Raw genomic sequence first — 24,986 nt, forward strand, 5'->3', positions numbered from 1 at the left:
CATTAGAGCCAAATCATACAATATTGCAGTACCAGAAATTGGAATAGACCTCGCCTCTTGGGTGATGACATAAGTAAATTGAAGTACATATCTTAATCTTACATCACCACTTTTATTTTCATTCCTTCAAATATGAATAAATTTTGAGACAAGATTAGACAACATACGGAGCTTTTATAACGGTGAGAAATTTACATTCTGCCTTTATTAGCTACAGCAAATAAGAGAGACGTATATTATGCTTCAATTAAAACCCTACTTCGTTGTAGTTGTAGTTTTCGTATCGTGCGACTCGAAACTCATTTCAGCGAGCTCAACCTCAGAGGAAGTATTTGCATCATCTTCATCATTATGATCAATGTCAGCTTTGTCGTTAACTGCAACTAGACTTGCAACTTCTCTCTTATTTGTCACCCCAAATATGCTATCAAGAGACTCAAGATCACCCTGTTTGCTTGCTTCACTGCACGGGTATTCCGATAATCCAAAGTCTACTAAGGTTACCTTATCTGATTCTGAAACATGAATGTTGCTCCTCCGTACGTCATTATGCGAGATTCTCAACAGATGGAGTTCGTTGAGTCTTAATCTAATAACCTCATAAACCCTTTTCTCGTCCCACTTTTCCTTTGGTATTTCTTTCCCTAAATATTCAAATATATGCATTGGATGACTAGTAAGCCCATTCCAATAGCCTGAAGCGAAAATCTTTGGAAAATTCGAAGCAAAATGTGATTTTGCAATTTCTTCATTAATTACAAGTTCATTGAAGAACATATCATAGTAACTTTTTCTATCTGGAATACTAAAACATGCCAAATCATTCTGTCTCCATAACCGACTAGAATAGTAGTACAATTTGACAAACACTGTGGATGGGAGCTGCACTGACAAACTAGGATAACATTTTGCAGAATCGTAAATTACCCGACAATATGTGTTGCCATAGATTTTGTCCTGGATTTCATGGACGTTTTCTTTATCAGCATTTTCAGATAGTGTATCAAATGATCTCATCGAAGAATCTCTGAGAGATTTAGGACGCACGTTAAGTAACGGGTCCAACTTATTGGCCTTATGGGCTATAGTAAGATATTTTTTTGACCTGTTTTGAGTCTCAATTGCATCATCCTCTGTTTGGTAGAAAAAGCCTGCCATTGCCGACCTTAAAGTAATTCCATTCGCAACAGTTTCTGGGTCATTAATGATATAGTAATCTACGGACATTTGGCCTTCGACAATATCATATCTGAAAAACCCTGAAAATGATTGATGGTTCGAGATGAAAACTCTATTCGTGCCACAGAGAAAAGCATCGTAAAAATATTTACTTAGGACCAAAGCAAATAATATACCACGATTCCAATGTGTATCATGAAATAGGTATTCGGTCTGCTGATCCCTTCGCCTAAAATCTTCTATAGCTACTTTTAATTCACCAAATCCTTGTGATAAATAGTAATTCTCTGTTTTGTAATCACCTAACCCGAAACAAATTTCAGGAAACTGTCCATTTTCTGATCCGTATTCAGCGAAATGTATAATATCGGGCTCTATAAATATATCTGTATTCAAAAGTGGTCTTAAATATGAGGCGATTCCAAATCTGTGGTGTGGACCACAAATATCTCGGTAAAGGTCTTGAATTGGCCACGATATTGTATTACAGTATTCTTGGATATGATACTCCACTTGGCCGGGATTTCCCAATGGGTAATTATATTGGACCGCTAAGGGTCTTATGCGCAACTTCAGCTTTCGGATAGTAGTTTCAAGAGGTGCAAGATAGCTACTTTTAAATTCTTCACTGCTCATCTCTCTGAATTCAGCATTAACCATTGCATCAGTAATATAAGCTAGTGCCGATAAATCAAGTGCCATACCTACGCTTACGGATGCATGGTTCTTGCTCACGAATTTCTCTGGAGTATGCTCTACTGAATCTCCCATACTTCGAATCTTTAGCAAATGAGTATCCAAAAATACCCTAACATTTTGTTCTTCATCATTCTGGACTCTAGCAAATAATGTGGGATCCACCACAAGACGATCCATGGTTGGTTCATCGAAGGTAATATCATTGCTGTCTTCACCGGAGAAGTACATACGTGGCATTGCGTTTAATTCAGATACCTCTGCTTATTGTGTTTATACTTAAACTTATTGATAGGGGATAACTTCAATTATATTATATAAATGTTGATAAGCATAATAAAACACTTTTAAATTCATTAAGATTATCTTACATATGTATGCTTTAATTAAGTTTTAGATATGTTTCACTAATTGGAGTAATTGAAGCGTAATAGGTCACTGGGTAATGTCTAATAGTTCTCAAAAGCACTTAGCTCAATTTACATTCTTATTTGGATTCCAAGCCTTACTGAATTAAAAATCACCAATAACTATACTCTAAACTTGATGACAACTTCAGTGCAAAAAAGCGCCCTCGAATAATTCTACGAACTTACCATAAAGTATTATGACTGCATTAAAAATAGAATCTACTAGAGTATGCTTTTAAAAATATTTCGTCATTACATATTCCTTTTTACGGTGTCGCTTTTATCTATGCACAATAACAGCAATATCGGATGCAAAGACTAATTTCCATAACCTGCCTAATATCTGTATTCCGGTGACGAAATACAAGAATTAGAAGTGGCTTCACTAGCTCAGTTGGCAGAGCGTCAGTCTCATAGTTAATTAACTGTGTCATCTGAAGGTCGACAGTTCGAACCTGCCGTGGAGCATTTTTTTTTTGGGCAATTTTTATTTTTATTACACAAAAACGTGTTTTGTGGTTTTTGGAAACTGTCTTGTTTACATTTGGATAATACTTTTTAATATACATAGCTAAAGATTAACATCACTGAGCATAGTATATAACCATATACACAAACTATAATTCAAATACTTGTACTTTCAGTTTTATTTAACTCAATAGTCACTTAAGTGAGAGTTTGAAATATTAAAAGGCTATTTAAATTCACACAGAAGTTTATCCTTTATCATCAGCATCAATCGCTCAAAAATCCATAATCATATCACATATGCTATATTTACATATTGAAATATAATGCCCCTTAATGATATAACGCCATCCAGCAATATACCGAAGCTGTCTAATGGTAAGAAGCGTTTTATGGACGCACAAGACGATGATAATACATTTTTACCACCAGCTTTAAGTTCATATAGCATAGCATTATTAAATGAAAGAACGAAACAGCTGCCCTCGCATATAACCGGGATATATGAATTTGACTTTCCCAATAGTAGATCGAAGAATAACTTGAAAAACAAATTATCAGTTCATTTTAGAGAATCAGATCCAGTTCATACTATAGAAAAACCAGACACGCCACATTCAAGTCACAACAATAGTTCAGCACCTATGGAGCCTACTAGCAACTCGAACAATAATAAAAGCTATAATACCAGCCATAATGCCAGTCATAATGCCATAACAAGCACTAATCCACATATACAGAATCAAAATAATATTTCAGCTCACAACTCATTCAATTTGTCTACAAATAATTTCAGTTCACATACTCATAATACAACTTCAGAGTATAATGACGATTTAATGGATATATCGCCACATGAATCCACGTCAAGAAATTCATCCAATCACACGCCATCCACTACATTTAATGAAAACCCTCCTCCAAGTTCATCCTCCCAAACAAAATCGAGTATTTCACAAGTTCATACTTTAAAGAGAATGAGAGGAACAAGACGATTCGGAAGGATGTTAGGTCCACCCAAAAGGGCCATGAAATTGAATGAAGATAAAAGTACACAAGCTGAATATGACGGTATATCTAGTAATGAAAATAATGACTTCCAGATCCCACACAATAGGGCGGTTTCTATTAACAATGATGACAATAATGATAATAATAATGATGATAATATCAACACTAATAATAATAATAATGCATTATCAACTCCTCCGCCCTTATTCACGATGGACTTTTCACCAAAAATAAATCGCATAGATAACTTGAAAGAGAAAAATCCAGAATCGGTGTTTTTCAAAACATTGAAAAAGATGAAATCTGAGTCGCCAGAAGATGATATCATTTCAAAGCAAAAAGAATCTGAATTGCGAAGACGAATTGATGAACAGAAAAGGATAAACGAAATAGAGAGTCAGTTATCCAAATCCAAAAGTATTCAAGATATTGAGATGGAGATAAGTGAATTAAACAATTCAAGGAATGAAGCAAATGACAGACTGGATAAAAAAGGGTTTGTTTCTTCATATTTGGCAGACACAAACGAGGAAGGAAATAAGGAAAATTTAATTCTCTCAACCTCAAAGGATTCAAATATATCCGTAAAGAACGAACAGCCAAGATTACCATTAAATAATGTGTCACCTAACCGTCTTAACAGAGTTGCAGCTGATGAAACAGATTTTAGAAAACCTAAATTGCCTAAACCTATTTCACAACATGCAACCTCAAATGTGACCCCTCCAAGTAGTTCCGATGATTACAAAAGGAAGAAATGTATTAGCATTAATGGAAATCAGTATGAAAAATTGGAGCTATTGGGTAGAGGTGGGTCGTCGAAAGTTTATAAAGTCAAGTCTTTGTCTAACAATAAATTGTTTGCCATTAAAAAGGTTACATTTGATCAATTTGATGAATTATGTGTACAGGGATTTAAAGGAGAGATTGATTTATTGTTGAAATTAAAGGATGCTGATAGAGTAGTTAAATTAGTTGATCATGCTATTGGTGAAGGCTCTATTTATCTAGTGATGGAATGTGGTGATATTGACTTGGCACATGTCTTTCAGAATAAGCTTAGCATGAATAATGTCTTGGATATTAATTTTGTCAAGTATCATTCAATCGAAATTTTAAAATGTGTTCAAGCGGTGCATAGAGCAGGAATAGTTCATAGCGACCTTAAGCCTGCGAATTTCTTATTTATTCGAGGTATTTTGAAAATTATTGATTTTGGAATAGCTAATGCTGTGCCGGATCATACAGCAAATATTTACCGTGAATCTCAAATAGGTACACCAAATTATATGGCACCCGAGGCATTGGTTGAAGTTAGTCAGGCTTTTCCAGGGTTACCAACGCCAGACAACAACAATAATCAACAACAGTTAAATGGACTGCAAAGAAACACCTGGAAAGTTGGAAAGCCATCTGATGTTTGGTCATGCGGTTGTATTATATATCAGATGATTTATGGAAGGCCTCCATATGGTGGATACTCTGGAAATCAAAGAGTAATGGCAATCATGAATCCGCAGGTAAAGATACAGTATCCAGGTAAAGGCATAGGTAATATAAAGGTGCCTCAAAGTGCTATCGCATTGATGCAAAAGTGCTTAACTAGGAATCCTAATGAAAGATGGACTGTTGAAGAATGTTTAAATAGTGATTTTTTGAATCCTAAGATTGTCAGTGAAACTTTTGTCAGAGATTTAGTTCATCTGGCTGTTAATTTTGGCCATAATAATCGTGTTAATGGCAACGGGTTGATTACAGCAGACGTTTATGACCGCTTAGTGGATACCGTATTGAAGCAAATAGAAGATTTGAATTTTGGTTAATTTTTAATAATGTACTTTTACTATTACGATGTATAAATTTATATAGATTTTTTATTGGTCAATTGACTATTTAATGATAAGGAAACTTTGAACTTTAATAATAATGTAAAAAGGAGAAATCTGGTCTATTCTGTTTTTAGTCGGAAGAAGAGGGAAAATGTCATTTCATATTCAGAGTAATAATAATATACAAGAAAATAAGTAACAACGATTAACGAGGTCCTAATTTTTCCAACACACGAGTTCCTTGTTCTTCCCATTCTTGTTTCGAGATCCACATATGCTCTTTATCTGCCATAATATTAGCTAAAACTGCACCACCGATAAACACCATATGTCTTCTTCTTGGGGGGTCTTCAATTCTGACCTTAAATTTTTCCAATCTTGTGGCATCACCATGTAATACCTTGGTTAACCATAATTGCTTCAATTCTTTTTCTAAACGTGATGGTAAGCCAGGATACATAGAAGATCCACCAGATAAGACGATAGCTTTGAAAAGGGATGATCTAACGTCAACATCTGCTGATTGAATAGTATTAAATAATGTTTCACCAACACCTGGTTGTTCAACATCAACTAAATTTGGTTGAAATAAACATTCTGGCGCTTCAAATCTTTCTGATCCAACCTTAATAACTCTACCATCAGGTAATTCATATGACTCAACCAACGTAGTAGTATCGCGTGCAAGTTTTGCATCAAGATCTAAGTCGTAAGAAACATAGCACAACTTTTCTTTGATTTGACGAACAGTCTCAAAATCGGCTGTTCTATTGAATGCATAACCACGACGTAACAACAAGTTAATTAAGTTTCTGGTGACGTCTCTACCGGCGACATCCAATCTCTTGGTCAAATGGTTCAAAACAACCGATTCGTACACCGGAACAATATGTGTGACCCCATCACCAGAGTCGACGACCACACCCGAACTCAATCCCTGAGCATACAAGGCTAATACCGCTTGAATTGCTACATAGACCCCTCCAAACTGATACTTTTCAAACATAACGTCACACATTGTTTCTCTATTCTTCAATGGATTCATTGGTGGTTCGGTTAACAAGATCTTCTCTCCTTGCGTAGGTAACTTCATTCTTTCGTAAAATGCATAATCCCACAAGTGTTCCATATCCTCCCAGTTCTTGATGATCCCATTTTCCATAGGATAGCTAATTTGTAACAATGATCTTACTTCACTAGCTTCTGACCCACACATAATATCTTTAATTTCTATATTGTCAGGAACCAACATATTTCTTTCTTCGGCTCTCAATATAGGCCTACCAACTATAGATGGAAACGTGTGGTCTGGGAAGTTAGTTCCTGCCCTACCAATCTTAACGAAACCTGTACCTTGGTCAAGAACTATTTTTCATATTGTTAGTAAATCACAGTTTTTAATGGGAATTAATCAGATATCACGCTCATACATACCAATTGGTTGTCCATTCATCTTTGTAATCTTCTATCTTGTCGTCTTTATATTAATCTAAATCAAATTAGAAGTAATTGACATAGGAACAAGTGCTTGATACCAGGGTACGTAATGACAAAGGAGTTAAATGGGATTTGTGGTACGCGCACTACTTGGTCTTATAGTACTACTAGTGTCTATTAGATACATATAAGGGACTATTCTACAGAGGTGTTCAATCTTACATTAGGATTCATGTAAGCAAAGGTCAAATATGAAGTATGACTCTTGATTTCGGATTCAATTTTGGTGACATTTCTCCATTGGAACTGTTCATCACCTTCTCTAACACGCAAACCCTTTCCGAATGGATTAAAGCCTTTACCCAAGTTCTGAAACTTTGTTGGTTCGGGAGAAGAGTCATCAGCTGTTTCCACTTCCTTGATATCTCTTTTGTCGCCCACGTTGTGAATCTTGCTCTGTTTTCTATGTTCAATGCCTTGGTTTTTTCTAGATTGTATATCCTTCAATCTCTTAACTACGTCCTTGACGTCCTTCACCATATCCTTCCTAGCCTCCCATCTTTTACCGGCGACTTCTACCATTTCTATATTGCTCCACCCTTCGGTTTCCAACGCTTTGACGGTTTTCTCGACTTGTTCTATGCAAGGAGAGAAGCAACAGATACCCACACGGCTCTGGTGGGAAATGACACTCTTCAAATTAGGAATGGCGGTCCAAGGAGACGGTAAATCAAGGAATACCACATCGCCGCAGATTCCGTCGTCTTTTTTGAAATCTTCCGGTATGTTCAGGATTTCAAATCCGTCGTTGCAAACGTCTCGATGTGTGATAACTGTATTTGCTAACAATCCATGGTCTTCGAGTTCCTTCTTGGCCTCTATGTAACGTGGCTCGTGAAACTCGTATGTGAATAGTCTTCCTTCTACCCCAATGGTTCTGGCAAACGAATGAGAAAAAGATCCTGACCCTGTTCCGGCCTCAATGACTCTAGTTCCACTGGTAACGTTCAATCTCTGTATGATGTACGACGAATCAGGAGTATACACAATTTGCGTTCTATGCGGTAAAGAAACAGTCCAGAGTTCTGGAGTAGGATACAACAAGTGGATGAACCCAACTCCCTTGGCGCCAGGCATTTGCTCACCATATTTCATCCCAATCATTCTATCATGCTCGAAGTTACCATATCTGGTATTCAACTGTGATCCTTTCGTGACGGTGATAGGCTTAATATTACTTCTACCAAGGAATGCTAATACTAAGTCCCCTTCCTCTATTATATCTTTATACTCAAAAAATGACATGGCCGCTGTACTATTGTCTTTAAGTGTGTTCCTACTACCATCTTTTACATCCATAATAAATATTTTTCACATCATCAAGATGGGTGTACTGCACATAGTGTATATTCCATTCTCCAACTACCATAGCTATCCAGTGTATAAGAGAGCTCATACTATCCCAAAGTACCAGTAGAGTGATATTATTCAGTGTAATGAATCTTCGTGTAACTTTTACGGCAGACTCGAAGGCTCTATTTCATTCCAAAAGACCCCCATAGTAGTACCACACTTTACTCTGAGACTGACCCATTCAAGATGTAAGTTTCACAAACGGCAACAGCTGTACATATTGATTGTTGTCCCAACAACTCTAATGGTCCTAGATAGTGTCTTGTTGATGGCCAATTCCGTCATAAACTCGAACCAACTTCATTTGCAGTAATTAGATAAGGTCGTGTATCTATTACCAAAAACTACAACGAAAATTTGAACAATCGTTGACTGAACCTTTAGAATAAACTCCTTCAATAAGGTTAATTAATATTGTGAATATTGAATCAAAGTACTTGTGAAGTAAAAGCCATTGGCAATTGAATATTTTATTTACATATATTTGAACTACAAATAAATTTACTTTAATGTCTAGCTCGCCAATACCACCACAACAATCACAGCAACAAGCGGACCCAATGGCGCCAAACGTTGAAGACTTATATCTTGAATCATATGCATTTACTACTGCAGCTGCTATTGTTGGGTCTGTTGACAGGAAAATATTTGTTTTATTGAGAGATGGAAGAAATTTGTTTGGGATTTTAAGAACATTCGATCAGTTTGCTAATTTAGTGCTACAAGATACCATAGAGAGGATCTACTTGGATTCAGACGATGAGACCGATGATTCGCGTCCAAAGAAGTTTGGTGAAGCGTATAGAGGTGTTTTCATGGTAAGAGGTGAAAATGTTGTCATGATGGGAGAATTGGACATTGACAGAGAAGACGATCACTTGGAAGAATTACAACAGGTTTCTTTCGAAGAGGCCGAAAAGGAGTTAAAAGTTCGTCATCTGAACAAGGTGAAACAAGAAAAGCTCAAAACTAAGAAATTATTGTCAAAGGGACTTATTAATGATTTTGTCAAATCTGATTTGTATTAATAATTTCACTTCTTGCATTGTATGACTTGCATAACTCCTTCTTTTCTTCACCTTATTTAATTCACTAGATATAATTAGTTTGACGTCTACATTTTGGTTTTGTTTTTTTTTTTATTTGGCACTCATGCATTTCTTCTCTTCACATAATAATAAGACAAGAGACCGATATTTTTTTCATGTAATGGCATATATATATATATAGTCTAAGTATTTATAACTTTGACAAGTTCTTCAAGTTTTCATCAAATTTGGCAAAGAATTCGTCTGCAAATTTAAACTTTTTGGCTTCATGTCTTGCTAATTGGTTTAAATGAGCTTCATCAGGACCATCCGCGATTCTCAAAGTCCTAGAAATGGCATATAACCTGGCCAATTCGGTATCTTGTGATACACCTTCAGCACCAAACATTTGAATACCCCAGTCCAAGATTTTCAAAATAGTTCTTGGAGTTTCAATCTTAGCCATAGCGATTTCTTGTTGAGCGCTCTTCGGGTTCAGAATATCGATCTTATGAGCAGCATTCAAAATCAAAAGTCTGCATTTCTGTATATCAATCTTATGCTGAGCATAGGCTATTATAAACGTTTCTCTTTGGTTCATTGGCTTACCAAAAAGCATTCTGTTATTGGCTCTATGCGCAACTGCAAGTAATGCATACTCTCCAACTCCAATTAACCTCATACAATGGTGGATTCTACCAGGTCCTAAACGGGATTGGATTAACTCGAATCCTTTACCCTCAGATGCAAGTAAGATATTTTCCATTTCGTCCTTTGGAACTTCATAGTCATTGAACGCAATTTCACAGTGGCCATGGGGCGCGTCATCGTATCCAAACACAGTCAACGGACGAATCAAATTGGCTTTCCCAGAATCAATTGCCTTCTTAGCATCCAATACCAATACAGAATGATTGTGGTATAAATCTTTCGTGCTATCACTAGTTTTACACATCACTAACCACACGGCTGTCCTGGGGTCCCCAGCACCAGATGCAAACCACTTTACACCATTAATAACGTAATTTCCGCTCGAATTCAACTTGGCCGTACATGAAATATTCAACGCATTTGACGAAGACGTCCCTTTTTCTGTCATCAAGAAGGCCGATCTGATTTCGCCGTCTAACAACCGCCTCAACCATTTCTCCTTCTGGTACGGCGAACCATATCTTGCAAACAACTCCATATTACCCGTATCAGGCGCATTGGTGTTAGTGGCCTCCGGTGCCACAAATGACCGTCCCAAATATTGTGCCATCAACCCGTACTCCAAATTGGTAAACCCTGGGCCCTCGGGGTAATGTTTGGACAAAAACATGTTCCAGAGACCCAATTCTTGGGCCTTATTCTTGAGCTTTTCCGTGATCTCTGGAATAACCTTCCATCTCATAACTGGATCATTTGACATCTGCTGGGCATGCAACTTGTCTCCTGGAAGACAATAGTCATCCACAAACTCTTTACATTTTTGGATTGTTTCTAATCCCCTTGGTGATAATTTGTCCAAGAAAATAGCCGGTATATCGTCCTTAACTGACATCGTGATTCGTTCGTTATATATATATCAATTCCTATCCAAGAGGAGCTAGTTCCTTAGCCTTTTATAATTATGTCCCATCCACCCCACACATTTTTCACAATCCATAACCTGTAAATGGCATATGACCCGAGACCGAGGTGTTTGCAGGTTAGCTCGCAATCAGAATATCATCAAATATTCGCCTTCACTATGGAAAACAAGGACTATGAATTGTTATACAGCTATTACGTTGAATCATTATACAATAGAGTAATTTGATATATAAGATGGAGTATTTTGAATCAGATGTTCCTAATATCCCTGATCATAGGTTATCAGAAAAACAATTTCTTTTAAGTACGAATATCGCTGCTCGCCACCGAGAGGAAATCATGAATGAATTGATTGAATCGATCAAGGAAGAGAATTTAGCACCATACTATAAATATTTACAAGGTGAATACAGCGATTTTCCATTTGACGAATCAGTGTACAAATCGATGGTTGAAAAAAATGAAGAGGAGATTGCACAATTAAACCTGAAGATCAAGGAAGCAGAAGGAGAGGACGAAACAGAGCTCGATGCATTGACTTGTAACGTCAACCTTGCGGAATATTATACCAAGATATGTGATAGACATAATGCGGTGACAACTTTCAAAAAGGCGTTGGAATTACCCCAAGGTACCGGGTCTAAGATTGACATTTTATTGTCTTTGGCAAGAATTGAGTTCTTTTACAATGACTATGCGTTAGTGTCCAAGTATTTGGACCAAGTCAAGAGCCATATAGACAAGGGTGGTGATTGGGAACGTCGTAACCGTTACAAGACATACTGTGGTATCTTCTTGATGGCTACCAGAGATTTCGCCGAGGCGTCCAAATTATTGAACGACTCGTTGGCCACTTTCACATCGACCGAAATCTGTAGTTACGAACAACTTGCACTCTATGCTGTGGTATCGGGCGCCGTGTCGTTAGACAGAGGCGATTTGAAATCGAAAATAATCGATTCTCCAGAGATCTTATCCATCTATTCATCAGCACCAGAATTAGAACCACTCATCAACTTAACTAATTCCTTATACACATGTCAATATAACTGCTTTTTCCAATATTTGCTCGAATCATACGATCAGTTGTTACTTTCAAGCAAGTATTTGAACCAGCATGCCAACTATATATTGCGTGAAATGAGATGCAAGGCATACGGCCAATTGTTGGAAAGTTACAAGTCCTTATCCTTAAAGTCAATGGCCCGTAATTTCAACATCAGCGAGGAGTTCTTGGATCAAGATTTATGCAAATTCATTCCTAACAAAAAGTTGAATTGTACTATCGACAAGGTCAACGGGATCATTGAAACGAACAGACCCGATAACAAAAACAATCAGTATCACTTGTTGATCAAGCAAGGTGATAACTTGTTAACCAAATTACAAAAATACGGTGCTGCTGTCAAGTTAAGTGGTGCTGAGCGTGTTGCGTAATTATATCTTTTCATCTCGATTACATAGTTAGATAGAATAGATTTCATTATTAATAATTGATATTTTGTAACCATGTATTTGGAGTTCATGCTATTTATTACGATTACTACGGTCTTTCATTTGTAGAAATCCAGGGCAGTATTGAACTACAAAAAAAAATAATGAAGGATGCGAGGTTCGAACTCGCGCGGACAACTGTCCAGCAGATCTTAAGTCTGCCGCCTTAGACCACTCGGCCAACCCTCCAATAATAAAAGTTAATTTTCCTGCATTCTTTAACACCTTTAAGAGCGGATCATTTTCACATTCACCATATGACCCCACAGAAAAAGCTCGTTTTAGCTTATGATATTTACTCTAAATCCGTCAATATATTTCCACGTTCAGCCCTGAGTTGAAGAGTATCAAGATTCAGCATATGAAGTATAGAATAGAATTAGAATGCATGTAGCATAATCGTTGAGAAATGGTTGAAAAATGCTCGGTTAACTTTTTTGTCCTGTCACTTACAATTGCCACAACTACTACGTTATAACGAAGTGCTTAGCAATATATCCGAATATAATGACTTATGGCTATGCTACTAGTGCTGGCAGAAAGGCTGTATATGAAAGGAAATTACAGTGGGCTAAGTATCTGCTTATAGCATCTGTTTTTTTTCACACGAGCCTCCACCATACATCGCAATCACATGAAGAATTATCCGATTTGTAGACAATGATATAAATATGGCCATTTCCCATGAAACTAATGATGATGAACTAAACTTCTTACTCAATTATATATCTAATATTCGTACTATTTCACCTTCATAAAGATAAATCAATATGTCCAAGTCCAGAGAAGAACTTATTGCCCAATACCAAACTGATAACTTCGAACTTTTTTCGTTAGAAATCAAGGTTGAAGGATTCGATCAAGGTCTCAAGTTTTCCCAAGATATGGAAAACATGCCCCAAGAGCTCTTTTTCACGATCCCAGAATACTCGACATATACAGTCACTATCCAATACAGAGTCAAAAATACCCCTATCAAGAAGTTGAATTACTACGAAGTGGTTAAGAAGGGTGGTATCCCGCTTAAGACTCGTAAACAATTCGTCGCCGACGAAGCCCAACCAACCGAAGAGTACCAAACCATCACATTTCCTCCTGACAAGATTCCAGGTGGTATGTTGCTTAGAGGTACATATCCAGCCACCTCCACCTTCTACGAAGACGGTAAGGAAATCATCACCTGTCCATTCAGCTTGGCAATCGTCAAGAAGGGTGTTACTCCATCTATCAAGGAATAGGGCTATCTACACTACGTCAATTCTCGAGCCAGAGGTTAAGTTCCTTAACACCCTCCTATTGTTCCAAATGCTTATTTTTACGTATGGTTTTCGAGGTTCGTATGCACTGGAGGCATCTGGCAAATATAGACCATTTATAACTTTAATATATCCATATAACGTATTCTATGTCGTTTGTAGTTGTTATCCTGGTGTATGACTGGGGCCATATTTCTACTGGCACGTGATTCTCTCCTCAGCTTTTCCTTGCAACATTTAAGCACGCAAATAGCAAGACCTCAGGAGACTTAAGAAGAATTATATGTTTATTGTAAGCTCTTTAATTAGAATAAACAGTTTTTTACTGATTTTACTGTCATATTTTACGTTTAAGAATAGTAGATACTAATCAAAGTTAAAAAAATTAAAAAAATGAGTTCTCCGAAGAGACGTATTGAGAAAGACGTAATGGATCTAATGATGAGTGACCATGATGTTGCCCTCATTGACGATTCCATTCAGCTGTTTCATGTTATTTTTCATGGACCATCGGATACACCGTATGCTGGAGGTACTTGGAAGATCAGAGTTGAGTTGCCAGACCAATATCCTATAAAGTCACCATCGATCGGGTTTATCAATAAGATCTACCATCCTAATATCGATGAAACGTCGGGATCGGTCTGTCTTGATGTAATCAACCAAACATGGTCACCGATGTTCGGCTTATTGAATATTTTCGAAAACTTCTTGCCACATCTCTTGAGATATGCCAATCCGAGCGATCCATTGAATACCGAAGCATCTACATTAATGACCAAAGATGAGAAAAAGTATAACGACACGGTTAAGGAGTATGTGACACGGTACGCCAAGAATGTTTCTAACGAAGATGAAGATAATGACGATATTAATGATACTGATGATGATGATGGCGAGTTGAGTGATGTTGGGAGCTTATCGAGTGACGATGAAGATCACCATAATGGGGTTGCTGGTGAATTCGAGTTGTAGCTTTCTTAATTATCTGGAATAATATAATCGGGTTATTTCTTAGTAAGTGGTGTGTTGTGGCTTATTGTTTTTATCTCTGTTAGTAAGTCACATTTATCCATGATAATTTGGTGACGGATATACGTAATGCGATTAATAGAAGCTGTATTTAGGCTTATATAAATATATAGAAATATGTTTTTAGCATCCAATCGTACTTGATAATAATAAGCATATGACTAAATTGAATGAGAATGGGGAATAAGCAGTTTATCCTTTTGATCTAAGTATGCATCTTGTCTAAGATCTTTAAGGAGCACTTCGTATCGAACCTTCTCCACATTTCGGATATCCGTTATTTTAAAGTCTTCTTGAAGATCCAAAAGACTCCCTCCATTTAGACCAGGATTAGAAGCCTCTCGATGTAACTTTCGATACATTTATTTATCCGGCAGACTTTCCTTAACAGCTCCCATTCTATTCCGTACTCGCACCAAAAATTATGTAGAACTAAATAGGATGATTGCAGCAAAACAATTCCTCTTCTTATTCAGCTATTATGAATAAAAGTTATATATTCATCCTAGTAACCCCATTGTGATATAGTCCATAACACATTATATTTTCCTGGTTCGAGTTATTCAATCTAGCTTTTTTTTTCACTAATTCATATAAAACATGTCGGCCTCAAAAAAACTAGCATCATATGCGATGATAATCCTAAAGATGGTTAAAGCGGGAATCATGATTTCTAGCATGATGACAACCTTTCTTACCACTTGATGCCTTTATAAATCTTATCTCCTTATATCTGGTTGTATCTTGTTGTTTATGGGTAGGGTCATAATAGATTACACAAAGATGTATAGGCATTATCGGATAGCAATGCTGCAATACAATTTCAGCAATTGTATACCCTTTAAACAACTCAAAATTCTACAATTATGTTAAGAAATTCTGCATCCAACATTGTCAAAGCGACATATACAAGAAGATTGTACTCTACGTACGATTCTTCTTCCAAAGTCTTATCCAGCTTAAAGAACAAAGATCTTATCAGAACTCAAGGATATATTAATGGTCAATGGGTTGCTAGCAGTGACAATTCAACGTTCGAAGTTAATAATCCTGCCTTAGCATCTGGAGCAGGTACAAAGATAGCTGACGTGTCTTCCATGACGACAAAGGATTATGTTAGAGCTATTAATTCTGCCCAAGACGCATTTAGTGATTTCAAGAAGACTACAGGACGTTACAGGAGTGATTTACTTATGAATTTATATAGATTAATGCAAGAAAATCAAGATGATTTGGCTAAGCTTATAGTGCTTGAAAACGGAAAACCATATGCTGATGCTTTTGGAGAAGTAGCTTATGCAAGTTCATTCTTCCAATGGTTTGCAGAAGAGGCACCAAGAGTTTACGGTGATATAATCCCTTCAGCCTTGGCTGACAGTAAAATATTAGTAATGAGGCAACCTATTGGGGTATGTGGAATATTAACTCCCTGGAATTTCCCGGCTGCAATGATTACCAGAAAATTAGGTGCTGCAGCTGCTACTGGTTGTACTACTGTCATCAAACCAGCTTCTGAAACACCATTATCTGCTTTGGCTTTAGCATATTTGGCGGAACAAGCGGGTTTCCCCAAAGGCTCCGTTAATGTTTTGCCTTCATCCGATGCTGCTGGAGTTGGTAAATTGATGTGTGAGAATCCAACCATAAAGAAGGTTTCATTTACTGGTTCCACTAATGTTGGTAAGCTTTTGATGTCTCAATCTTCGTCTACTTTGAAGAAATTATCAATGGAGCTCGGTGGTAATTCACCTTTTATCGTCTTTAACGATGCTGATATCGATAAGGCAGTCGACGGAGCAATTGGTTCAAAATTCCGTTCGTCTGGCCAAACATGTATTTGCACAAATAGACTTTTCGTTCATGAATCTATCTATGATGAATTTGCTTCCAAATTGACTAAAAAATTATCGGAAACAGTGAAATTAGGTAACGGCTTAGCTGACGGAACTACACACGGGCCCCTCATCCATGGTAAATCTATGAATAAAGTGAGATCACATATTGAAGATGCAACGTCTAAAGGTGCTAAGGTTTTACTTGGGGGTAATAAGCGTGAAGACCTTGGAGTAAATTTCCATGAGTTAACGGTCCTTGGTGGTGTCACACAAGAGATGGATATCTTCAATGAAGAAACTTTTGGTCCGGTAGCACCCTTAATTAAATTCAAGTCTGACGAGGAAGTCATTAGCTTAGCAAATGATACCGATGTTGGATTAGCAGGTTACTTCTACTCTTCAAATATTAATAGGGTTTTCAAGGTTGCAGAAGAGTTACAAGTTGGAATGATTGGTGCAAACACTGGTGCGATCTCTGAATCAGCATTACCATTTGGTGGAGTTAAGGAATCTGGATTTGGAAGAGAAGGCTCCAAGTATGGCATTGATGATTATACTGTTGTTAAGAGTGTTGTATTAGGTGGTTTGGATTGAAATGATAAAAATACATGGAAACTTTATTTATATAAAGGATAATATATAAAATGTTATAAAATTTTATCTAGTTTATGTTACATTCAAATTATTGATTATAAGGAGCTGTCTATGCCAATAGCTCTTCAATATATTAGTAATAATTTCCCTGAGGTGGTGAATTATGAAATGCCTGATCGGGGTAAGTAGTATGAACGTTGCTATCTTGAGTCGAAGGAGATGGCGTTACCTGGTAGCTTGGGGCTGGCTGGGAAACCGGGTTTTGAAAATTCTGTTGCTGAGTCAATTCTGGCGTTGCATTATTACTATTATTCAAAACCATTGGTACTTCATTCGGAGTTTGTTCTTGGACTGGTGCAGATTCCGCAACCGGTTGTGGTATTGAATCTTCTGGTTGTTGAACAACCGGTTTTCTTTCATATGCCGAGAGGTCAGGATTTTCCACGTCTTCAAACTTACTCACCTTAACACCAGGAATTTCGGCTTGTTTTATGGTGGAATAGCTCTTATTACTGATACTGATACTCTTCGTTGGGTTTTCACTCTCGTACTGCTTAACCAAGCTAATGCCAAAATTACGGAAGCTTTCTTCATCCTTTAAACTAGTAGACAACTTAGATTGTAACTCATTTATATCATTTGTCGTGTTCGATTGTTGTGGTTTTTCTGTTAAGCCTTGAATATCTTGCTTAAGTTCCGTTATCATCTTGTCTCCATTGAATACGTTTTCGTTGATTCTTGTAGGTTCAAATTCATCATCTTTCCTTATTAATGCATCACGCATCCAATCTAAGTTTTCAACAAAGTTAGCACATGTTATTGATTTGAATGTCAAGGAAACTAATCCTCCTTCTTTCGTTATACCATTCATGATCGAAGAAGGAAAATTGATCAAAGATTCTTTCGGGGTCTCGTACACGGTGGCAGGCACTGCTGGGATATTTACAGGCTGTTGTGCTAGCTTTTGTCTCTTATATGTATTTTTGGTCATTATTATAGCACTATAGTTAGATATGAAAAGATAAGAGTTAACTATTATGATTCTTGTTCAAACATAATAGCGTCAATTTTAGTATTTGAAAATTCGCGGTTTTTGCACGATTAATGGTCCAACTTAGACTTGATACATTTTCACGATGAACAGGTCTACGGGTCTACGTGGTTATGATCTTGCGATAACAAAGTTATTCTATTGTATTAAAGAACTAAATTACAATCTTTAAAAATAATGTTTATGTGTAAAGGAATGTGCTTGCACCCAGAGTATTCAAGTCATTGAAGTTTCCATCAAGGATTCTTCAATGCCATCGATTAAACCATCAATATCTTCCACTTTCAACCCACAACTCAAACTAATCAACTTTCTATACTTGTACATCTTAGAATCAATCCCGTAATTCTTTATTCTATTGGTAACTTCGTTGATTATTTTGTTTCTTTGCAATTGAAGATTCGTCAATTCAATTGCAAAACTCAATCTTTCCTCATCCTTGAACTCGTCTCCAGAATCATTGTCATTATCATTCTCGAGATTCAGTTCATATTTTTCAACCAAGTTGGCTAATTGGTAAGCTTGAGTCTTCTCCAACGCTTGAAGCAATGCAATTTCCTTACCGTTTAACTCGTGTTCTTGAAGTCTGATTTCGTCTTGCAATATGGACTTGCCTTGTTCAATGCTCTCGAAGTTTTCGATTCCACCTTTCTTCAACAAGGCCTCAAATTTATGAAGCGATTTACCATTAGATTTTTCCTTTTCTATCAAATCTGATTGAAGCTTATTGTAAGTTGTTTTTAAGTGAGTTAATTCTTGACCATATGAGTCTGATAACGAGTTGATCATTCCAGTAATCATGGACGATAAATCAGTCATCAGAAGTGTTGTCAGATTAATTTCGCCTTCCTCCTTCACTGCTTTCGAATGTTCTATAAGTCTACCTTCATCATCCAATTTTGGAGGATGAGGTTTGTGTGTTTGCGTAATAGATGGTCCTAATACAAATTTCTTGTCCTCATTCTTTATAGGAGTATTCTCTACTGTTCTTTCGGAAATAACTGCCAATGGTTGGTGAGACGACGAGGTGGATAAGTTAGAGCTAGTCTTTGGATTTCGCACTGGGGTCGACATTGGATTATAGGCCTTCAATGAATCATCAATGAAGATATTTTCTTTATCCTCCACATTATTAGTTTGCGATTGCGTCATTAACTGGTCTAATTGTTCCTTGTTAACTCTAGCATTAATTGAATCCTCGTCATCATCTATATCATCATCTTGAACAGTTGTACGTTGTGTATCCGGAGTTTCAATAGCATTGTTACGGTAATTAGATTGGATAGGAGTTGCCAATATTTGATTTTGCACTGGATGCAAGGTTGGTTGTTGATCTTCAGTCTGCATTTCTTGGGAAACACGTTGTTGGCCTGATAATTGTTGATATTGCTGTTGGTCAAAATCGTTGCCGTTGCTTAAAAGATTGTATTGCATATTCAAATATCTTGGAGTTTCGTTATTTACATTCACCAAATCATCTCTTGCACCATACCCTACTAAGAATTTGAATATTTTATTGGAACCAAATTTAGCAGCCAAATGTAAACAAGTATCGCCATTAACATCCTGGTGGTCAACTACATTTTTCAATAAGTTGACCGATTTATTGTTTGCACTCTTGGATAATGAGGTTAGTTTAGCCAATATGATACCCAAATAATACCTTAAGCTTTCATATTTTGTTTTTACCTTTGAGAATTGGCATAAATAATGTAACGGTGTTCTACCATTGATATCTGTATTGATTAAACATAATTCTAGATCATCCAAAACCTTAGGAAAGTTTTTCAACTCATAACAATTATTAAAGGATATTAATTTTGATAATGGATTTAATCCGAAACTATTCACAACCAAAGGATTTGCGCCTTTTGAAATAAGCAAATGAATCAAAACGTAATTTCCTATCGATGCTGCCCAATGTAATGGAGTATGACCCTCGTCATCTATGGCTTCGTTTATATTAAAGTCGTAGGGTGGGTTATGAAGAAAGTACGGAATGTTAGAATTATCTTCACTGAAGAATTTCAATAGCTGTGCCGAATAGGAATTGTACTCCTCATGATCTTTAGAGCTGTCAATCTCACCGGTTAAGTGATTCCCCTGTTTCATCATGTACATATTAGATTTGACATCGCCATTGAATTGTTCTTCATTAGATGATAGAGATGTATCCGAATCTTTCTGATGCTCGTCCTGAGATAAGTTCGTTTCATTAGTAGATTGAGACAGTGGTAACTTAGTGTGATGAAAGCCTCCTACTATTTGTGCTTGAGGCGGCATACCAGGAGCTTGCGGATATGGAACGTTTCCGCGGTAGAACTTCTGTTGCCCCTGCGTTTGAGGCTGTTGTTGTTGATGTTGGAACCTTTGGAATTGCATTTGATAATTCTGGAATTCATTTTGAATAGCTTGGTTGTGAGCAGTAAATGTTGGCATGCCATTCCCCATATTCATAAAGTCGGCCTGTGTAAATGTAGGAGGCATCTGCTGGCCACCTTGAGGCATTTGATATTGCAATTGCTGTTGTGATGATGCACCTAGCTGCGAATTCTGTGATAAATGCGGTTGGGCTCGCGAGAGTGATTCAAATGAATTCTGTGGATTAAACTCTTGTGGTGGGCCCTGGTGACCGTCTGTCTTCACCTTCTTGGATGGAGTATCCTCCTGCTTCTTTGCCTTTTTGGTGTACTTCCTCTTGACAGGTGTCCCGTCCTTGTTGACCTGCTTCACCTTCTTGGGTATAACCATATTAGGGTCGCTAGCGTCAAGATACAACACTGGAGCCAAATCTGGCGTCACCCCATAGCTGGCAGCTAGCCTCTGCGCATCTGCTAGTGGGATCCATGTCCCTTGGAACCTACCATAACCCCCCTGGATTTTTTCGTGCAATCCCTGTTGCACTCCCTTCTCCAAGATTTTTGTCCTCTTAGCCTTTGGAAAGTTACAGCACTTCAAAATTTGCGTAGCATTGACCCAGTCATCTTTACATCTCCTCATGATGGGAGAATTGTTTATCGTACATTCATATACATCTGTCTGTTGAAATAATCTTGGTTAGTATGTTGGACGCGTTGTCCGCCTATTCAGAGCGGTACTAATTATGAAATTTTTCTTTTCTTCCTTGATAATAAACACTTACGCTTGAATATGTCGCAATGTACACTTTTGGTTCCTCAAGTGACATAGCTAATTATATAACTGATACCGATGCTTAAATAAAAACAATATAATTGACTAATTAGCAAGAATTCCTTCTAATTAAGTCCAGAGGATTAAATTTCAATTCAAATTTGCGCTAAATTTTAACGCGTTAAAGTAAGATACCTATATACAGGGTGCTGCTTAGAATTTAGGGAATTAGTACCAATAGGATACAATAGTCATTAGCAGCCAGTAGTGTTCGTCCTAGGAAGCTACGACTAGTTGCCTAAAGAGGATGAGCGTGATTGGGTAAGTATTTTAAAATTGTCAAGGAGATGTAAGAAACAAGGGTTCAATAATAAGAAGGTTTTAAATTCGTATTCGTACTAGCCTCGAACCTAAATGTAATAATAACTGACGGCAGTAGCTAAATATATAGAGGACATAAGGGATATGGATGATATATCAATATACAGAGGTGTTGAAAAAAATTAAGGGTAGAATGGGGAGATAGGCCACATTAATTAATGTTGCGTGACAGTTCACACATCGTTATATGAGGAGCACTACGGGGAGTAACATGTTGAATGGATAGATTTGGGTTGTCTATTACAATGGAATGTGGTTGGTTTGCATGCAGAGGGTAACTTAAGATAAGGTAGTGCTTCTGCAGAGGGATATGTACTGTGGTTCGGGAGAAGGAAATATGGTTTGAGCAGTATGCGACACTGCGATTGGGCATTGAGTTCCAAATAGGCACTCTAGTCACTTTGAAGCCATAGGTAGAATCAAAGGAGGCTACAGGTTTTGTGACGCAAATCAAGAGGAAACTGTAAAGGTAGAGGCATAATTATTAGGATCTTCGATTTTAGGTTGCGCAGGAGACACTAATACTTTCCGCTGCCCTTTCACGTAAAACTTAATGAACACAAATCATATATTAGATCCCTCAATGGCGTATATTCACTATGGTCGATATAATAATTATAATTACGTAGTATTATTTAGTTATCAATCTTTATTCAGTTTTAATTCACGCGTAATTCTGTTAATTGATGCAAAAAAATGAAAAACATATGAATTTGGGAAAAATTAAGAAAGATGAAACAGACAAGACTTAAACAATAAAACTATAAATTGCCTTCTTCCATCAACTCATGCTCGAGGTCTCTAATAGACATAACGACTATATGGACAATGGTATCAACGTCATCTTTCGTGACAATAAATGCGGGTGCTAGTAGAATAATGTCCCCGAATCCGTTAGCACATCCCTGGGTCCCCATAACATTTAGACCATTGTCAAAACACTTATCCTGTAAGCGATGAGCTATATCTAATGAAAAAGGAAAGTATTCCTTTGTTTGTGTATTTTTCACGAGCTCTAGACTCCAGAATCCCCCAAGACCTCTGATGTCACCGACTATTACAGCATCAGCCAATTCTTCTGTTAACAAGCCACCCATGTAATTACCCATTTTGAAAATATTCTCCGTCAACTTAAGTTTTTTGACCCTCTTTTGTATTTCCAAGGCTACAAAGCAATTGAAGGCATGACCAGAGTAGGTGTGAGAACCAAGGATACTTCCAGACCCGTTGATGAATACATCTCTAACTTTTGGGCTTACCAAAACACCGGCAATGGTAACATAACCTGAGCCTAATGCTTTTCCCACGCTCTGAATATCAGGTCCTTCGCCTGGCGCTAGATAATTCTCCCAACAGTTTAGTCCCCCATGAGGATTTGCTCGACCTGTTCCACACATAACCTCATCCAACATGAATAAAATATCGTACTTGGTACAAAGTTTCCTAATTCCCAACAAGTACCCCGGAGTAGGAGGAGAGGTACCCAACGATGTACCAGGTAATGTCTCTACTATGACAGCACCTATTGTTTTCGGGTTCTCTTTCAATATCATTATTTCTAGCCCTAATAACAATCGGGCAGAATACTGCTCCAATGTTTCATCGTCAGCCTTATTCCGATATGGATAGCAGGCCTCCATTTTCAAACACTGATCCTGCGGTAATAAAATTTCTTGGAACCTAAAGGCTCTAGCATTGGAGCTTATTGACAATGCGCCTAGCGTGAATCCATGATACGAAGTCTTTCGAGAAATAAACTTGGTTTTGTTGAAATTACCCTTTTCCACATGGTATTGCCTTATAATCTTCATCGCATTTTCGTTTGATTCAGATCCCGAGCCCGTCCACAAAGCAGCAGCAAATGCTCCTGCGGGAGAGTTGGAGATATAATACTTCGCCAATTCTTCAGAGTATTCATTTCCCAAAACTGCGGGATACGAATAAAATGTGTTGCGGGCTGCCCTATTGATTATTTCAACCACCTCTGGATCGCCCCATCCCAACGCTCCAACTGCTGCCCCAGTCATACCATCAATGACCTCAGTAACCTTACCAGTCTTAGGGTTTTCCACTGTGATTCTGATCCCCTTTCCGCTTATCACCCTTGGCACCTGTTCGGCGATCTTCGCCTGAAATATGAACGAATTTTGCATCAATTGAGAACATGGGCCGTGCCACTCTCTATCTGCCTGCTTTGTTTCGGAAATTGTCATACTGTATGTCAACCACTTCTATGTTACCTCTATAACCTCTACAACATACCTGCTATTCGTTGCTTTATATATTAACTGCAAACTATTACCACATTATGCTGCACCCATTTCCATATTGGGAATGACTGATAAAACAAAACAGTTTCAGTAGAGTACAGAATCGCCAGCATTGCCAATCATACTGATAAAGCCTACTTATCTTTCACTCTTCCGTATGAAACGCTAATCTCCAACATTATTCGCACCCATTGTTTCATGCGTACCTATATCTGCTATCGTACGTTCCTATTTAACTGGAATACGGCCTAATTTTGCTCTTTGTCCTCCAATTCAGGTTTCAACTCCTCTACCACGTCCATTCAGCAAGTATACATACCTACACCACACCTTTCATCAATATTGTGAAGTTTTTATTCTGAAACATTTTATATGTGGGGCAAACGGTTCCAGTCATCGCTCGCACTCATCACTACACTCTGCTACGTTTCATTTGACGATTGTAACAATCCAACCCCTTAGCCGAATCCATATTCTATACAAATACACATATGTAGACAATGTGTAGATATCGCGTCACATCCTTTATAATGGTGGTTACATCCAAACTACCAGGGTGTCAGCCTGTTATCTTCGCAATACTCACTAGAATACAATATTACATCTTTTGAGGGGCCACTACAACTGAGTACAACCCACTATTTATAAACCAGAGAACAAGAAATACAACCACGAGGCATGATTTCCCCCTCAACGCCAATCTCGTCATGAGGGAAGCAGATCTGTATCTTGTCGAACAATAGTCATTGTAGTAATAAAATGGTAAATAGTGGTTAAGCAATATGCAGGGAGCAGAAAAACGAAATGATAACGATGACTTCTATAGCACAACATACATGGTAGGGATAATTGTTTGTAAATAAGAGATTTTCTTGGGGGTAAAGTTTCAGAGAGT

The 24,986-nt window shown here is 37.5% G+C and overlaps 14 protein-coding genes and 2 non-coding genes across 16 annotated transcripts; 7 read left to right on the forward strand and 9 right to left on the reverse strand. All coding sequences in view use genetic code 12, as the record gives it.

Moving 5' to 3' along the window:
- Positions 1–255: 255 nt before the first annotated feature.
- DEHA2B06292g (DEHA2B06292p) lies at positions 256–2,115 on the reverse strand (the record flags this gene model as incomplete). The annotated part of the gene is made up of 1 exon (XM_002770039.1): positions 256–2,115. One exon carries the CDS (start codon positions 2,113–2,115, stop codon positions 256–258), a length of 1,860 nt encoding a protein of 619 aa, XP_002770085.1.
- A 549-nt stretch (positions 2,116–2,664) lies between these two features.
- Positions 2,665–2,753, forward strand: DEHA2B06314r. Its single transcript is given in 2 exon segments — positions 2,665–2,702; positions 2,717–2,753. It is a non-coding gene; the product is annotated as a tRNA-Met (tRNA).
- A 326-nt stretch (positions 2,754–3,079) lies between these two features.
- Positions 3,080–5,587, forward strand: DEHA2B06336g (DEHA2B06336p; the record flags this gene model as incomplete). Its single annotated transcript, XM_457236.1, has 1 exon — positions 3,080–5,587. One exon carries the CDS (start codon positions 3,080–3,082, stop codon positions 5,585–5,587), a length of 2,508 nt encoding a protein of 835 aa, XP_457236.2.
- Positions 5,588–5,798: 211 nt separating this feature from the next.
- On the reverse strand, positions 5,799–7,046 carry DEHA2B06358g (DEHA2B06358p; the record flags this gene model as incomplete). Its single annotated transcript, XM_002770040.1, has 2 exons — positions 5,799–6,958; positions 7,028–7,046. The coding sequence occupies 2 exons, from the start codon at positions 7,044–7,046 to the stop codon at positions 5,799–5,801; spliced, it is 1,179 nt and encodes a 392-aa protein (XP_002770086.1).
- Positions 7,047–7,225: 179 nt separating this feature from the next.
- Positions 7,226–8,389, reverse strand: DEHA2B06380g (DEHA2B06380p; the record flags this gene model as incomplete). Its single annotated transcript, XM_002770041.1, has 1 exon — positions 7,226–8,389. The coding sequence occupies one exon, from the start codon at positions 8,387–8,389 to the stop codon at positions 7,226–7,228; it is 1,164 nt and encodes a 387-aa protein (XP_002770087.1).
- Positions 8,390–8,952: 563 nt separating this feature from the next.
- On the forward strand, positions 8,953–9,471 carry DEHA2B06402g (DEHA2B06402p; the record flags this gene model as incomplete). The annotated part of the gene is made up of 1 exon (XM_457238.1): positions 8,953–9,471. One exon carries the CDS (start codon positions 8,953–8,955, stop codon positions 9,469–9,471), a length of 519 nt encoding a protein of 172 aa, XP_457238.2.
- A 211-nt stretch (positions 9,472–9,682) lies between these two features.
- On the reverse strand, positions 9,683–11,014 carry DEHA2B06424g (DEHA2B06424p; the record flags this gene model as incomplete). Its single annotated transcript, XM_457239.1, has 1 exon — positions 9,683–11,014. One exon carries the CDS (start codon positions 11,012–11,014, stop codon positions 9,683–9,685), a length of 1,332 nt encoding a protein of 443 aa, XP_457239.2.
- Positions 11,015–11,280: 266 nt separating this feature from the next.
- DEHA2B06446g (DEHA2B06446p) lies at positions 11,281–12,483 on the forward strand (the record flags this gene model as incomplete). Its single annotated transcript, XM_457240.1, has 1 exon — positions 11,281–12,483. The coding sequence occupies one exon, from the start codon at positions 11,281–11,283 to the stop codon at positions 12,481–12,483; it is 1,203 nt and encodes a 400-aa protein (XP_457240.2).
- A 162-nt stretch (positions 12,484–12,645) lies between these two features.
- On the reverse strand, positions 12,646–12,729 carry DEHA2B06468r. The gene has a single exon. It is a non-coding gene; the product is annotated as a tRNA-Leu (tRNA).
- Positions 12,730–13,310: 581 nt separating this feature from the next.
- DEHA2B06490g (DEHA2B06490p) lies at positions 13,311–13,778 on the forward strand (the record flags this gene model as incomplete). The annotated part of the gene is made up of 1 exon (XM_457241.1): positions 13,311–13,778. The coding sequence occupies one exon, from the start codon at positions 13,311–13,313 to the stop codon at positions 13,776–13,778; it is 468 nt and encodes a 155-aa protein (XP_457241.1).
- Positions 13,779–14,189: 411 nt separating this feature from the next.
- DEHA2B06512g (DEHA2B06512p) lies at positions 14,190–14,771 on the forward strand (the record flags this gene model as incomplete). Its single annotated transcript, XM_457242.1, has 1 exon — positions 14,190–14,771. One exon carries the CDS (start codon positions 14,190–14,192, stop codon positions 14,769–14,771), a length of 582 nt encoding a protein of 193 aa, XP_457242.2.
- Positions 14,772–14,989: 218 nt separating this feature from the next.
- Positions 14,990–15,190, reverse strand: DEHA2B06534g (DEHA2B06534p; the record flags this gene model as incomplete). Its single annotated transcript, XM_457243.1, has 1 exon — positions 14,990–15,190. One exon carries the CDS (start codon positions 15,188–15,190, stop codon positions 14,990–14,992), a length of 201 nt encoding a protein of 66 aa, XP_457243.2.
- Positions 15,191–15,694: 504 nt separating this feature from the next.
- Positions 15,695–17,257, forward strand: DEHA2B06556g (DEHA2B06556p; the record flags this gene model as incomplete). Its single annotated transcript, XM_457244.1, has 1 exon — positions 15,695–17,257. One exon carries the CDS (start codon positions 15,695–15,697, stop codon positions 17,255–17,257), a length of 1,563 nt encoding a protein of 520 aa, XP_457244.1.
- Positions 17,258–17,390: 133 nt separating this feature from the next.
- Positions 17,391–18,248, reverse strand: DEHA2B06578g (DEHA2B06578p; the record flags this gene model as incomplete). Its single annotated transcript, XM_457245.1, has 1 exon — positions 17,391–18,248. One exon carries the CDS (start codon positions 18,246–18,248, stop codon positions 17,391–17,393), a length of 858 nt encoding a protein of 285 aa, XP_457245.1.
- A 276-nt stretch (positions 18,249–18,524) lies between these two features.
- DEHA2B06600g (DEHA2B06600p) lies at positions 18,525–21,495 on the reverse strand (the record flags this gene model as incomplete). Its single annotated transcript, XM_457246.1, has 2 exons — positions 18,525–21,347; positions 21,451–21,495. The coding sequence occupies 2 exons, from the start codon at positions 21,493–21,495 to the stop codon at positions 18,525–18,527; spliced, it is 2,868 nt and encodes a 955-aa protein (XP_457246.2).
- Positions 21,496–22,582: 1,087 nt separating this feature from the next.
- Positions 22,583–24,034, reverse strand: DEHA2B06622g (DEHA2B06622p; the record flags this gene model as incomplete). Its single annotated transcript, XM_457247.1, has 1 exon — positions 22,583–24,034. One exon carries the CDS (start codon positions 24,032–24,034, stop codon positions 22,583–22,585), a length of 1,452 nt encoding a protein of 483 aa, XP_457247.1.
- Positions 24,035–24,986: the final 952 nt, after the last annotated feature.

The sequence above is a fragment of the Debaryomyces hansenii genome, assembly GCF_000006445.2.
Source record: "Debaryomyces hansenii CBS767 chromosome B complete sequence".
Classification (NCBI taxonomy): domain Eukaryota; kingdom Fungi; phylum Ascomycota; class Pichiomycetes; order Serinales; family Debaryomycetaceae; genus Debaryomyces; species Debaryomyces hansenii.